Source organism: Ostreococcus tauri, assembly GCF_000214015.3.
Source record: "Ostreococcus tauri WGS project CAID00000000 data, contig chromosome 02, whole genome shotgun sequence".
Taxonomy (NCBI): domain Eukaryota; kingdom Viridiplantae; phylum Chlorophyta; class Mamiellophyceae; order Mamiellales; family Bathycoccaceae; genus Ostreococcus; species Ostreococcus tauri.
The window spans coordinates 663,973-678,872 of NC_014427.2; the positions used below are offsets into that span (position 1 = coordinate 663,973).

The window sequence follows — 14,900 nt, forward strand, 5'->3', positions numbered from 1 at the left end:
CGAGAGTATTCGTCCAACACCGCGAGCGCGAAAGTCCTCGAAAGACATACGCGTCCGCAACTTTTTGTGCTGAGTTGTAAAAATCTACCCCTTTTAACGACGCTCGCGCGCGTCGACGCCTCGAAGTTTCGACCGCGTCCGCTCTGCGCCGCATCAGAGCGCGTCGCGCGTCATGTCCGACCGCGTCTCTCGTCGCGCGCGCTCCCCCCCCCGCCGCGGTCGACTCGATCGACGCTCGACCGAACGCCCCTCGCGCTCGTCCTCCAACTCGAGAGCTTTGACCGACCTTGAATTGCACGCGAATGATCAAACACGCGTGGCGCCGGCGGCGCGAAAAGAATTAAAAATTCACGCGAGCTTGACGCCGATGACGCTCGATTCGAAGATTCCGATCGCGCAGGGCATAGGAGCGACGACACATGTCATCATGTCGGCTCGAGCGATGCGAACGATGGAGGTGTCGAGCGGGCATTGGGTTCAGATTCGCTCGTACGGCGCGTTCGGTGGTTCCGCGAGCCAAGCTGGCCGGCGGCTGAGCGGTAAGGGTAAGGGACGTAAGGGTCAAGGCGGACGCGTGATGAATGTCGCGAACGTTAATGATGATGACGATGGATACGAGGTGCGAATCGTGGAGGACAGTGACGTCATGACGACGGTGGCGTCGACGGCGAAATCGAACGCGCGGCAAAATTTGACGCTGGACATCGACGAGGAGGACGGCGCGAGTGACGACGACAATGACGTGCGCGTCGGGGCTCGGGTGGTTTTAGCGCGCGCATGGCCGTCGGCTACGCTCGGTGACGACGCGGTGTCGCTGTCAAAGAAGGTTTGGTTATCTCTAGGAGCCCCGCCGGGCGGCACGGCGCTCGGCGTCGAAAAGGCGGATACACCGTTGGACGGTTTCGATGGCGACGCGTGCTCTGTGTCGTTGAGACTGTGGACGATGGAAACCGACGTCGGTGGTGAGGCTGCAGTGTGGCTCGATCGTGGTTTGCGAGATTGTGAGGGAAGAGGAGGGTCACGGCGACGCGCCATGTTAGAGGGGCTCGCCAAGCGCGCATTGGACGGGCGCGGATTACTGGTCGGGAACCTCGTTCGATTGCCCTTGCTCGGCACCAGCGCTCTGTTCGAAGTTACCAACATCGTGCCAGATTTAGCAGACCGTCGCGGATTAGAGATAACGTCTCGAACGCGCGTGGAATTGCTCACTCGCCAAGCAAACTCGAGAACGCCAGAGTCGTCCAGCGGGGAGGGTTCCGATTCAGATGTCGAAGACATCGCGAAGTCCGCGGTCAAGCGCGCGTCTCGTGCGGCGATGTCAGACGACGCGTCGTTCGACGCGCTCGGCGGCGTTCGCGATCATGAGGCGGCGCTTCGCGAGCTCGTCGCATTACCTCTGCAGAGTCCGGAGGTGTTCACGCGATGCGGCGTGAAACCGCCGCGCGGAGTATTATTGCACGGTCCGCCCGGATCGGGGAAGACTCGTCTCGCGCGCGCCGCCGCGCATGCATCGAATGCGAAGCTGTTTGTCGTAAACGGGCCAGAGCTCGTAAGCGCGAACATGGGACAGAGTGAGGAAGCGCTTCGAGGCGTATTTCTCGCCGCCGTCAAAGCCGCGCCGAGCGTCGTGCTCTTGGACGAGCTCGACGCCATCGCGCCCGCTCGTGACCAATCCAACGGAACCGATGGCATGATGTCATCGCGCATCGTCGCCACCATGCTGTCAATATTTGACGGCGCTTCGGCAACCTTTCCCGAGCTCGATCGCGTCGTCGTCATCGCAACGACGAACAGGCCTGAGGCGGTCGAGCGCTCGCTTCGACGTCCGGGAAGATTTGATCGAGAGTTGGAGGTTGGCGTCCCGACACCGAGCGATCGTTTAGAGATCCTTCGAACGCACCTTCGAGGGATCGACCACGAACTGGACGAGGGGTACGTCGAAGACTTGGCTCGGCGGGCGCACGGATTCGTAGGCGCAGACATCGCCGCGTTGTGTCAAACGGCGGCGATGCGAGCATTGACGCGCGTTATCGAGAGCCCTGAGTCCAGCGATGCGGATATTTCGAGTATCGCTCGCGCGTTGCAGGACATCACGCTGGTCACGAATTCCGCTTCTCGCGCCAAAGTCACTGTCGATGACTTTGAGGATGCTCGAGTAAAAGTGAGACCGAGCGCGCTTCGCGAGGTCGCCATTGAGATTCCTAACGTGCGCTGGGACGACGTCGGTGGTCTTGAGGAGGTCAAAAACCGTTTGAAAGAGGCGGTGGAGTGGGCTGAAAAGCACCCGGAGGCGATGAAGCGAGTCGGGGCGACGCCACCAAAGGGAATATTGCTCTACGGCCCACCAGGATGCAGCAAAACTATGCTTGCCAGAGCGGTTGCCAACGCCTCGGGACGCAATTTCATATCTATCAAGGGATCTGAACTGTTCTCGAAATGGGTCGGTGATTCGGAAAAAGCCGTTCGGTCGGTCTTCGCGCGAGCGCGATCGTCTCAACCATGCGTCATATTCATAGATGAGGTTGATGGTTTGGCGGGCACACGCGGCGGCGGAGAGCAGGGCGGCGCGCCCTCCGTGCAAGACCGCGTGATCACGCAACTCTTGGGCGAGATGGATGGACTCGCCCCGACAGTAAATGTCACTATCGTGGCGGCGACAAATCGCCCCGACCTCGTGGACAGCGCGCTCTTGCGTCCGGGTCGTTTCGACCGCTTGCTCTACGTGCCGCCTCCGAGCTCGATCGAGGATCGATTATCCATCCTTCAGGTGCTGTTCAAGAACACTCCACTTGCTCAAGATGTCGATTTGAAGATGATAGCGGCGTCTACGCAGGGGTACACGGGTGCGGATTTGTCCGCCATCGTCCGCGAGGCGGCGCTCGCGGCGCTCGAGGAGAACATCGATAGCACGGAAGTCAACGCGAAGCACTTGGGCACAGGCATGATGCGAGTGCGACCAAGCCCTCCGGCGAGGCAGGAGCTAGTAGATATGTACGAAAAGTTTCAGCGCACATAAGTGCAGAAGATAGAATGTTGTTAGCAATCACAATCTAGTTTACAAATCGCTACGCACGTCTCGTTGCCACCTTGCTATCAAGTAATTCGCGACAACGCTGCGACCGCCAGTGGATAAACCGTTGACGGAATCTCCCCTCGTCGCGCCAAAGTAATTTCGTGCGCGCGATTTAAGCGTACGCAAAGACTCGTCGTCACTCCTAGCGAGCTCCCGAACGATGGATTGTACGAGCGTCATAAGGGAGCCGGGCACGACGATCTCGAGCTCGTCCAACGCCTCGATGGCTCGTTGCAACGCCGCGTGAGCGTCCTCGTCGTCTCTCGTCTGAATCGTTTCCAGCGCGGGACCGATCAAACTTCGCATCAGCGGAGTGTGCAGGGTGTTTTCTAAGAGAGCATCCAGTTTGTCGCGTTGGTGGGCGCTGTGCGAGCTCGTTGTCCCGAATGTTGCCGCATCCATCGAAACTAAGTCATCAGATACGCCGTCTTCGGTGTGTCTATCGGAGAATGACGGGGGCTCAGCCATGCGAATCGTACCACCCATCGATTGATACACGGACGGTGCGCTCCCACCGTGTTCAGAGCGCACCTCAGCGCTCGCCGCTGCCAACACCACCGCCGCCTCCGGCGGCGTGAACTTTCTTCCAAGCGAGTCGTCGCCGAAATCCCACGCCGGAGCGGACGAGCCCGTGTTAGCCTCCTTTTGCGCCAGCGCGCTTGCGCTATCATGTGCGCCCTCTTCGTCGTCCGTAAGCGCGATGTGCTTGTCTACGCGCGCCTGTAAAGTTTGAATAGCTGCGACATCGAACCGCGCGACAAACGGATGCTTCAACAACTCCTCCGCGCTCGGTCGTTCGAGCGGATCCTTCCTCAAACACTGCGACACGAAATCTCGAAAGTCGTCACTAAAATCTCCATCTGGGGGCAAACTCGGCGGGTCTTCTTTCGGAATCACGAACAACACGCGCATCGGATGCAAATCTGAGTGTGGCGCTGAGCCCGTCGCCAGTTCGTAACACGTAATGCCCAAGCTCCAAATATCAGCCTTCTCGTCGTAACCCTCCCCCCCCTGTATCACCTCTGGCGCCATCCAAAATGGCGTCCCTGTGAACGTCTTTCGTCTCGCTCCCAACGTGTGTGTCATCTGTCCACTCACCCCGAAATCCGCCAATCGCGCCTCGGCGCTCGCCGTGAGCAACACGTTAGCCGCCTTGACGTCTCGATGTATCTTCCCTTCCGCGTGCAAGTACTCCAACGCCCTCAAGACGTCTCGCGTGATGAATGAAATCTCACCCTCACCCAAACCTTTCGAGCTCGAATCGCCCGAATGCTCGATCTCTTCCACTAAATGCCGAGCGCTTCCGCCCGCCATGTACTCCATGACGATCGCGAGCTTACTCGTCCCCCGCAACAACGCGCTCCCAAGATACTTCGTCACATACGGTGACGCGCACTGGGCCAAGATACCGATCTCGCGCTGAATGTCCGCGACTTCGTCCTCGGCATCCTCGAGATCCACGAGCTTGACAGCGACGTGTGCGTTGGGATCCTGATTCTGATTCAGTCCGGTGGTGACATCTTTCGTGACGTCGATCGCGCGGTAGACCTCCCCGGTGGCGCCGCGGCCGACGCGAGTGAGGAGACGGTACCTACCGTCGACGAGGACGTCAGCGTCGGACATTGGGTAGGGGTGGGGGGTCGAGGTGTGCGGCTGAATTTGGATTTGGATTTGGATTACCACGCAAACGTTTCCCTTGAACGAGGACGCAAACAATCACCAATCAAAGCGCTTTAACTGCGCCGCGGCTTCGGTAAGGTCTTTTTGGACTTTTTTACGTCGGTAAAAGATCGGGCAATCTCTCGAGGTGCACAGGACGTCTTGATGGAGCGAGCCTTGGCACCGCTGGCACTGCGTCCAGAGACGGTTGAAGTCCTCCTCCAGACCGTTCACCGAGGCGAGCGCTCTTTGCAGGTGCATCGCCTCCTCTTTCAGGCAGTTTTTGCACAGCGATTTCGAGAGCTTCTCGTCTGAGATCGGGGCGCGACAGCCGATGCAGCTGAGACGGATTTTAGCGAACTGCATGATCCCGCCCGCCTTGGCCGTCGGCGTCGGTTGCGCGATGCGGCGGGTGTGCTCGCCGTGGAACAGCACGGACTGTGCGTTGTGCAAGATTGGTTCGAAGATGCGCAGTAGCGGCTTGGTGAGGTAATGATCCAAGTAATGGTTCGTATCGATCGGCAGGTTGTTGTCTAGGGCGTAGATCGGGTCCTCAGACTTTTCGTACGCCTTGGCGTTCTTTGCCGCCTTGATGATGACGTAGGCGATGCGGTCGCCGACCACCGGCGCGGTGGCGGGATCTCGCTGACGCATGCGCTGCGCGAGCTCTATATGCGCCATCTTGACCCCGTACGAGTCTGCCTCCTTGGTGAAACCCTTCGTGATAACGAGCTGCGAGAAATCCAGCTTGTTCATCAACAAGTCTGCGATGGTGTTTTGGACGTACTTCACGGCGCCCTGCACATCACGCTCTTTCAAAATCTTTTCCAAAACAGTTTCGACGACCTGGCGCACGAGTAGACAGTTGTCGCGACGCACAGTCTCGATACCCTTGGTGTCCATTTTATCGTACTTCTCAGTGTTCGTCCAGAGAAGACCGGCGTAACGCTTCTTGCTAATCAAGAGGTACGGCCAGTACACCTTTTCGAACTCGAGCTTAATCGGTTTTAAAAACGTATCTGATACGTACACAGCAGCCTCCTCGCCGAGTCTCATCGCCTCCGCCAAGTCCGGAGTGTTGAACTTGATCATCACAGAGTCAGTGTCACCGTAAATTACCTCGGCGTTGCCGGCGTAGCCGTTCATCGTCGTGTATCGTTCCTCAACCATTTTCTTTGTGTGGTCAATCATCGTACGACCGTATGCCGTCGTTGATGAGGAAATTTCGAGACACGGAAGTTGACCCACGGTGGCACCGGTGAAACCGTATACGGAGTTGGCAGAGATCTTGAGTGCGAGCTGACGACCGTCCAACACAGCCTTCACGAACGGATCGGTCGCCTTCTTCAAATCAGCCTTGGCGCGCTTACGTGCGCCGAGCAGTTCCTCTAAAATTTCTGGCAAAATCCCCTTCACCTTGTTCGCCTTGACGAAAGTATCACCGGCGGGAGACGTTCCCACATCCTCCGGGTTTAGCTTACTTACCATATGTTTCGGTACTAGGGTTGAGTAGCACAAGTTGTGAGCCATCATGATGGACGGATACAGCGAGGCGAAATCTAGCGTCGCGACGGGCACCTCGTAGTAACCAGACTTCGCCTCCAACACAGTGGCTCCTTCGTAGGCGACACCACCCTCAGCTTGCACGTTTCCGCCCTCTCTCTTCGCCATGTGTGGGATCAACATGTTTCTCTGTCTCGCCTTTCGCAGTAATTGCGACATGACCTTGATGGACTGACCGCGAGTGAGCAAGTAGTTCAGCGGCACGCCGGTGACGCGCGCCATCTCGATGTAGTTGTACATGTACATCAGTTTGTCTAGCAAACGCTGCGGCAGGTAGGCGTCCTTCAAACAGTACACTGCAAGACGTCGCCTAGTTTCCGGCGTACCGTTTTGCAGCTCGGAAATGGCACTGTAGTGTACGTCTTCCTTCTGTTCTCCTAAAAAGTGAGCCGACACGGCGTTGAGTGAGTACGACGACAGTTTATAATCGCGTTGAATCGCGCGCAGCATATCGAACTGCACCCGACCCTCGCACGAAATCTCCTTACTCTCGTGCGTACCGTACGCCTTGGACGAGAAAACCGTGTCGCGCATGCGAACCTTGGTGCCGATCATGCGTCCCCAATACGGAAAGTCAGCAACGCCGAGCGTCTCAGCGCGATCTAACAAGTACGGGAAATCAAAATTCACGATATTGTATCCAATCAACAAGTCCGGATCACACCCTCGAAGAAAACTGCCCCAGTTCCTCAGTAACTCTCGTTCATCCTTGAAGCTCAAGACGTCGGCGCCGACGATCGGCGCGCACGTGTCAAGTGTCCACACGGCGCGAATGATCGGTTTGTCGCTCCCTTGCTCCGTCACCAATGTCGCGATCTGGATCACGGGGTCTTGCTTGGCGTCAGGAAAGTGTCCCTTTCGCCCGGCGCATTCGATGTCCACCGACAAGATGCGAAACGGCGCGAGCTTCGAGTATTCACCCTCCGCTGGGTGCGAGATGATTTTATCGTACGACACGTCCACCTCGATTTGACAGTGCGACACCTTCTTCGACCTCACCTTGTAATCCCCCGCCGGAAGCTCGATCCAGTTACCACCGACCACGCCACAATCCACCATGAATCGCAGCGCGTAGACGATGTTGGACTCGAACGTCGGGTACGTCGTGAACGATCCGTCTCTGATCCCGGGCACGCTGAACCCCTTCTCCAAGATGCCACGCGCGGCGCTCACCATGTTCGGCAACCCCATCGTGATCTTCGCGAACAAACGATCTTTCATCTCGCTGTAATGCATCAAACTCTGCTTCCTCTCCAACGTCACCGCGATCACGAACACCCCAGGCGCGTTCTTCCTCGCCGAGCTGACCTCCTCGTTCAGTCTCCTTCGAAACGTCTCGCAATCCGCCTCGCCAAAATTTTCCGGCACCGACGCGTAAAAATATGGCTCGAAACCGTGCACGTGCGCGCACACGCTGTGACCGTCGTTCGTTACGCCGAACATTCGCACCACCGCGGCGTCACCTTTCCCTCGACGACTCCCTAAGGTTTCGTGCGGCTTATCGACGACGTAGTCGATGTCCAACTGTTGAAACAACAGCGCGTCCGAACGATCACACAGAGGTTTCTTCAGCGGTTTCCGCACCCAATTCGCTCGATCGGCGGCGTCTACGACGACAGACGTCCCTCCCTCCTGTCCAGTGCGCGCGTACACCTCCTCCTCGTCGAAATCCGCGTCGTCGTCGTACTCCTCTTGGTTTTTCACACGCGCATCCTCCAACCCATCCCGCTCGGCGTCGGCGATCAGCGCGTCGACGTCCAGATCGGGCGCCGCGTCCTCGCCATCGCGCGCGCGTTTTTTCGTCGAACGCCCCACCGTGGACGCACCCTCGCCGAGCATCGCGCGCACGGCGCTCGACGCGCGCGCGTCCGCGGATGCGTTTTCAAATCGCCCGAAAGCGCCGAGCCCCCGGGGCGTGCCGTCGCCGACGCCACCGCCGACGCCGCGCGTCGTATTCGCACCACGCCGACGTCCATCATCACACCGACGCGACCGACGGCATGTGTTTGTACTATCATCCATCACGTCCACGTATTGAACGAGCGGCGGGGATCGAACGCGCGCGCGAGCGGGCGCGAAGGCGAAAAATCAGCCCCACCCAGGTGGACCACGTCGTATGAGACGTCGAGCATCTATGGGTCGAACGTCGAGTACCTGTGCGTCGCGCGTGCGATGTCCGTGGGAGGGCCGTCGCGGATGCGTACTGTTCGCCCACACGTGGACATCGACGCGCGATGCAAAAGGGGCGTCGACGCGTGACGTTTGTGCACCACCCATCGCGTTTTGGGTGAAAAAGTGCGTCGACGCGCGGATTCGGACATTTGAGTCCCGACTCGCCGGTCGAGACTCGTCGTTTCGGGATTTCGCTCGACGCCCGCGGTGGCGCGCTGGCGCCCGGGAGAGCGAGGCGCTGGCGCGAGCGCGGTGCGCGCGGTGGTGCGGTGCGGTGCGCGCGTGGGGGGGTGTTCGTTCGGTTTTCGTGAACGGCGAGTTATAGGGCGCGGTGGTGCGAGCGCGCGCGTCGGTGGGTGGTCGAGCGTCGAGGGAGATATATTCTCCCATCGCGGTGTGGAGCGGGCGATTGAGGATCGGGATTCGCGCCTGCGGGAACGCTTCAACGGGGGGGGGGTGCGCGCGAGAAGAGGTAGGATGATCGTAGGAAATGTTTGCCATCGATTCGCGCGCCGTTGACGAGGGAACGTCGACGCGAGGGTGATGAAAGTAGGAAGAATCCGGGGAGTTGCGCGCGAGGGGAAGCACCACCCGTTCTGCGCGCGAGTTCGTCCTCGACGTCGTTCGCGCGACGTACACGTCGCGCGCGCGCGTCGGCGCGATTCAAACGTTTACGGAGCGTCTTCGAGCGAAGTGAACGGGCGATGCGAAGGACGGCGCGCGCGGCGGGGGGGCAGATTATTCCACACACACGGGTGTCTCGAGTTTCGACACGCGCGGGCGTCGACCGAGTGACTGACGATGCGCGCGGAGTTTTTCGCGTCTCAGGTGGCGCGAAGAGGTGTGAATTCGAAGGCGTAAGTTTATATTCGATTCGTCGCTCGGTGAGCTTCGGAGGTGCGAAACGCGACGCGCGCGCGCGATTGATTGTTCGTGGGGACAGACACCCGACAGTTGGGGTTTTTCCCAACAGGAGAGCGATGGCGAGTGAACGACGCTTGAGACGACGGTCATGGATTGAAATTCGCGATGGATCAGGAGAGATACTGACGCTGAAATTGTGGGCGAATGCACAGGTCATGGAGGTCCCGACGTCGGCGCCGCTTCTCCCGGGAGTGGCGGGGAAACGATGCGCGCACTGTAACACGCACACGACGCCGCTGTGGCGCAACGGGCCAGACGGTCCGAAAACGCTCTGTAACGCGTGTGGGGTGAGAGACAATAGGAGACATGCCAAGGCGACGCGAGTGGCGAAGCCGGTGGCGCCAAAAGTGCCAAAGGGTGGAAATAAGAACGGCAAGGGTGATGGGAAAAAGCGCGGCGCGTCGTCGCCGGGCAAGGGGGAGAAGAAGGCGGCCAAGAAGCAGAAGCTCGCGCGTGATTATTTCGCGCAAAAGGCTGATATTCACGTTCCAAACTTCAACGTAGTACCGGATTACGCGATGAACCACGCCGCAGGTTTCAAGCAACCGGGTGAATACTTGCGTCAAAACGTGCCGGACCATCAGCTGAACCGCTTCGGACCGGGTACCGCGGCTCCAATGTACGAATCTACGCCTGCGGACTTCCAGTGGCTCGAGCACATGAATTCTGAGCCGTACGAGTCCAAGAGTGCGGTGTGCGCGACGACGCCGAACGCGCAGTTCATGAGACCGGAACACTTGGAGAAGCTCTTCGACGTCTTCGAAGAGTCATCCTGGGCGCAGTCACAGATGCCCACACAAGAACAGGCGGTTCAACAGGTGCTGGGGAACATGTTCAATGCGAGCAATACGGCGGAAGGGAAAATAGAAGACGTTCTGCACTGGGCATCCAACGCGCAGTTGGGCGATGGGCAACTGGTCAACTTCAAATCTGAGGCTGACGCTTGGAATCCGTTCGACCTGAACGACGAACAATCGAACCACAGCTCGTCTGAAACGGCTGCTCCGCTGACTCCGAGCGGCACCGCGGACTTTTTCCTGAAACATACTGCCACTTCTGGTGTTAAGGCAGAACACGGTGACGATGACTCGTCGACGCAGTCAGCTGACGATCTTGTCGATCGTCGGTTGACGGCGGGTCATCAACAGTCGGAAAACAGGAAGAGCAGTGATCTCGGCACCCGTGCCCAAGTGGGTTTAACGCGTCGCGGCGGTAAGTTACTAGGTAACCTCCGTTGCGGCGCCCAGGTGTCACGCCCCTCGACTGGAGGCAAGAGTGAGCTCAAGAACGCAGTCCAAACCATCAACAATAAGATTTTCAAGATCAATAAGCACGCCCCTTCATTGGAAGTGTTGTGTAAGATCTACCGTTACTGGCTCGAGAAGCGGTGGAAGAGCGGTGGGAGACCACTGCTGCCGCGATTCGATCCTGTGCCTCCGTTGCGGCTGAGAGAACGACCGGAGCTCGCGACAGCTGATGAGCAACTCGCTTATCTATTCTGTTTCGATCTTCACGCCGTCTCAAGGCAACAACAAGAGAGAGCCACCAGAGTCGAGCAAGCTGAAGCTCAGAAGAGGCGAAGACGACGACCGTGCTTCAATCCGTCGGCGTGCAAACGTCGGCGCCGCATGCAAGCGGCGATGGATGACGCCGTCTCGCGGCCTCTGACGATGACGTTTGAGCCCCTCGATGAGCTCTTCGCGCACGGTTGGGATCTCGTAGACTACGAACCCGAAATGCGCGTCGCGCCCAAAAAGAAGTCAAGCAAGCAAGGAACGACGTTAAAGAAGGAGCAGACACCTTTCAAGGTAGATGTTTCCAACCCTCCGGCTCCCCTCGCTCCAGAGGAATCGGTGGTTTCTGACGACATCGCACCGAGCAATCTCGCCATGGCCTCAATCGACTCCCATTTGAAATCACCGATGGGAGCGGCCGCTGCTAAAGCGGGTGCTTTGATGAAAAACCTGGTATCTTCCGTCGGTTGTGCTCTCGGTTACGGCGGTAATGGAAGAAAATGTGAAGCGGTGTACGGATCTACGCTCCAGGCAGATCTAAGCGCGCCGCCAACACCCGCGGCACGCTAATCCCTTAGAGTAAAATCAAACGACTGGAACGCTTAGAGCTTCTAGCAATGTCCTCAACTGAATAATCCAGGCGCTGGCATGCGCTAAAACATATGTCTCAACAGTCTTAGTTTAAAGTGAGACGCGGCTCATGCCTGAGTTGTGTTCCAACAGAGTGTAGAAACGGATCTTTTTTGTGTATCTTTTCAATGACAAACGGAAGGAATATAAGGTCTAAAACGTCGATCGTTTCCTTAGAATCTTGTCGTGCGGCCGCCGCGCTTGCTTACATCGGTATGGGTGCAATGCGAACAGGAGCTACGCGCACCGGCACGGCTTTCGTTTTGACAGTCTCCGCACGCGGCACGAGTGGTGCGCATTGTATCTCCGATGAGGGCGGCTTCTGTCGAGCTCTGACCGACGGAAGCAAGCTTCGGACATCTTCAGGGACGTCCGCCTCTAACATGACCGCCCCCAACTCACCCTTTCTGAACGCAACGACAGATGCGAAGCCATCGGTGCTCGTGACCACAAGCGTGTGACCGTCCGGATGCCACGACGCGTCCGTGATGGAAGTGCAATGGATCCCCGAAACATGTACAATCGGTTCGCTTTCGCTCGTGTCGTAAACTGTCACGCTGTCTTGCGAGCAGATGGCGAAGACGATTCTGTACGCCAAATCCGTGGGAACGTGCTCGCACTGTCTTTCACGCTTGACGAAGAGCACCGGGTTGAATCTCACGCACACCGACGGGGTTTCACCGCCCGGAAGGTGCATGGCCGGGACGTTGAAATCATGACGAGCGAAAACCAAGCTCGTGTTCAACGAACGCTCCGCGCTAGATCGCTTGAACATGCCCGCCGGAAGCACGAAGAATGAGCCGTCCAAGCTCCACGCCGGTCGGCGGAAGAAGGAAGTCATGGAGTCATCACGCATACTCGCGCAACCGCTCGGATCTTCTAGCGTCTTGATCATCTTCGCGTGTTTCACACTCTTACTCGTAATGCGTTCACCCAGGGTGTACACGCGCGCGGTGCGATCAGGCGACTGCGATACCACGTATTCGCCTCGAGGATCGAAAGCCACACCTTGGACGTAATGCGAGTGCTCTTGTAGCTTCACCAATCCGGACCCGCTCTCAACGTTCCATAGAATCGTCGTGTTATCTACTGATGCGCTTGCAAGCGTCTCATTCGGACCCCAACTCACGTCCAGCGCATCGTCCAAGTGTCCCCGAAGCGTCCTCGCGGGCTTCCACGTTACCGCGTCGCCATGCGCATTCGTCGACGTCGACGCCTCCTCCGTCCGTCGCCACACCAGCACCTCTCCACCGTCCCCAGCAGACGCCAGCATGTCTCCGCGAGTGTTCCACCGCGCGCAGTTCACCGCCCGCGCGTGTCCAGTGAGCGTCTCACTGTGCGTCACGCTGATTTCTCTGTCCGCGTCCGCATCTACGCTCCAGAGCTTGATCTCGCGATCAGCGCCCGCGGTCGCGAGTATGCCCGTTCTCGGGTTGAAATCGCACGATAAGATCGGTTGCTACGCGCGAAGTAAGGAAGAAACGGGCGTCAGTCTGTCAGTTCGTTTTCGGTTCGCTCAAAAGTATAAGTCGCGGATCCAAGCAGTGGCGTACATTGGTCTTCTCGTCGCCCGCGTGCCAGCGTATCTCGATCGTCTTCACGCGAACCATGTCCGTGCGCTTGTTCGCGCGCGGAACGTGAGCGCGCGCGTCGAAGTGCGGGTCGGGCGACGGAAGCTGTCCCGCGTGTTTAAATTTTCAAGCGGCGCCACAAAGCTCGGCCGGACATCCGTCTCCTGCTTAGTACTAAAAGTATTATATTGATCAACACGATACTACCTGGTAATGATCTTCGAAGCTATTGTATACGCGACCGCGCGCTGGTACTCATCCGACGTCGGAGTATTGGTAAAAAATATTTGTCGTGACAGACGCGATATCCATCACAGGTCTTCGCCCAGTTTGTCCATCTGGTGCATGAGTTCGCGCAGTTTAGATTCACTGTTGTGTCGCGGGTTCGGCAACACCAAACGGAAGAAGTTCTGAAGACCGAACGCGGGGACTGGCTGGAAACCAATCATGGCCAAGCCCGCGCGTTGCATTCGGTCCTTGAGCTTCGGGGCAACCTTCGCGAGCTCCTTCATTTGCTTGGGCGTAGCAGTCTCCTTGTTGAACGGACGAAGACGCTTCGGCACGTACCAGAAGCCGACGTTTGCGCACTGCGCGGGAGCGGCGAGCGCCCACGCGCCGGTTTGGTCCGAAACGACTTCCGTTTCAACGAACTTTGCGAGGGCAAATGAATGGTCCACGAGTCGTTCCCAGCCTGCGTCGCCGCGGTACTTCCACGCGAGCCACAACTTGAGGGCGTCGGACTTGCGGCCGCACTGAATAGTTCGGTCACCGAGGTCGGCCTCGGAGTCAAGCTTGTCCGGTTGGAAAAGGTAATCAGCCTTATAAGAGTTGGCAGCCATGAAGGAGCCGGCATGCTTGCTGAGAACGATCGAGCACTGCAACGGGATGCCGAGCAGCTTGTGAGGGTTCCAGCAGAAGCTATCAGCGCGTTCAGCGCCCTTCATCAAGTGCTTATGCCGCTTAGAGAGAATGGCCGCACCACCCCATGCTCCATCGACGTGCAACCACATGTTGTTTCTTTCGCAGAGATCAGCCAGCGCGTCGTACGGATCGTACGCGCCGAGAACGGTGGTGCCCGCAGTGGCTCCGACGTAGAAAGGCTTCTTACCGGCAGCGATGGCTTCGGCAACCGCGCGTTCGAGCGCTTCGGGTAACATGGCGCCGTTCGGACCACAGTCAACCTTGATCATGTTGTCCATACCAAGGCCAACCATGTGAGCACACTTCTTGTACGAGTAGTGCGACTGCTCCGAGCAAAAGGCGACGTAACCGGGCGGCATGCCGGTCTTCTTCGCCTCCGGGCACACACGCTCTCGGGCCAAAATGATACTGTACAAGTTGGCGATGGAACCTCCCGGGACAAACAAACCGTCGTGATTGGGTGTTGTTCCATCGGCGTTCTCACCGAGCCACAAAGTCGCAACCTTGGCGAGCATCGAGCGCTCAATCTCCGTAAAGACGGGCGCGACCTCGTAGGTGTGCACGTTCGAGTTCATAGCGCTCGAAGCCCATTCGCCGGCGAGTGCGATCGGATCGACTCCGGCGTAGAGCTGGTTCATGAACATTGGGTGCGAGGTGCGAGCGCTGTTCTGGATCACCGTGTTCATCGCGGTGGTGAGTAAGCTCATCGAGACCGGCTCCTCACCCGTACCGATGGCCAACGGAATACCCACCTCCTTGAACTTTTCGTGAAGGGCGAGCGGAGAGTTGTACGTACTGACCGGGTCGGCGGCGCGCGCGGAGTTGCGGTAGTACTCAACCATGTGCGTCGCGATTTCGTCTAGAAAGCGAAGC

General features: G+C 58.2%; 6 protein-coding genes across 6 annotated transcripts; 2 read left to right on the top strand and 4 right to left on the bottom strand.

The window, feature by feature from the left end:
• Nucleotides 1–427: 427 nt before the first annotated feature.
• On the top strand, nucleotides 428–3,016 carry OT_ostta02g03410 (P-loop containing nucleoside triphosphate hydrolase; the record flags this gene model as incomplete). The annotated part of the gene is made up of 1 exon (XM_003075137.2): nucleotides 428–3,016. The coding sequence occupies one exon, from the start codon at nucleotides 428–430 to the stop codon at nucleotides 3,014–3,016; it is 2,589 nt and encodes an 862-aa protein (XP_003075185.2).
• Nucleotides 3,017–3,055: 39 nt separating this feature from the next.
• On the bottom strand, nucleotides 3,056–4,696 carry OT_ostta02g03420 (Serine/threonine-/ dual specificity protein kinase, catalytic domain; the record flags this gene model as incomplete). Its single annotated transcript, XM_003075138.2, has 1 exon — nucleotides 3,056–4,696. One exon carries the CDS (start codon nucleotides 4,694–4,696, stop codon nucleotides 3,056–3,058), a length of 1,641 nt encoding a protein of 546 aa, XP_003075186.2.
• Nucleotides 4,697–4,789: 93 nt separating this feature from the next.
• On the bottom strand, nucleotides 4,790–8,317 carry OT_ostta02g03430 (DNA-directed DNA polymerase, family B, pol2; the record flags this gene model as incomplete). Its single annotated transcript, XM_003075139.2, has 1 exon — nucleotides 4,790–8,317. The coding sequence occupies one exon, from the start codon at nucleotides 8,315–8,317 to the stop codon at nucleotides 4,790–4,792; it is 3,528 nt and encodes a 1,175-aa protein (XP_003075187.2).
• A 1,229-nt stretch (nucleotides 8,318–9,546) lies between these two features.
• On the top strand, nucleotides 9,547–11,475 carry OT_ostta02g03440 (Zinc finger, GATA-type; the record flags this gene model as incomplete). The annotated part of the gene is made up of 1 exon (XM_022985113.1): nucleotides 9,547–11,475. The coding sequence occupies one exon, from the start codon at nucleotides 9,547–9,549 to the stop codon at nucleotides 11,473–11,475; it is 1,929 nt and encodes a 642-aa protein (XP_022840799.1).
• A 265-nt stretch (nucleotides 11,476–11,740) lies between these two features.
• Nucleotides 11,741–13,145, bottom strand: OT_ostta02g03450 (WD40 repeat; the record flags this gene model as incomplete). Its single annotated transcript, XM_003075145.1, has 2 exons — nucleotides 11,741–12,994; nucleotides 13,089–13,145. 2 exons carry the CDS (start codon nucleotides 13,143–13,145, stop codon nucleotides 11,741–11,743), a joined length of 1,311 nt encoding a protein of 436 aa, XP_003075193.1.
• Nucleotides 13,146–13,417: 272 nt separating this feature from the next.
• OT_ostta02g03460 (Pyridoxal phosphate-dependent transferase, major region, subdomain 2) lies at nucleotides 13,418–14,900 on the bottom strand (the record flags this gene model as incomplete). Its single annotated transcript, XM_003075146.2, has 1 exon — nucleotides 13,418–14,900. A coding segment is annotated over one exon (1,483 nt), but the record flags the coding sequence as incomplete, so codon positions are not given.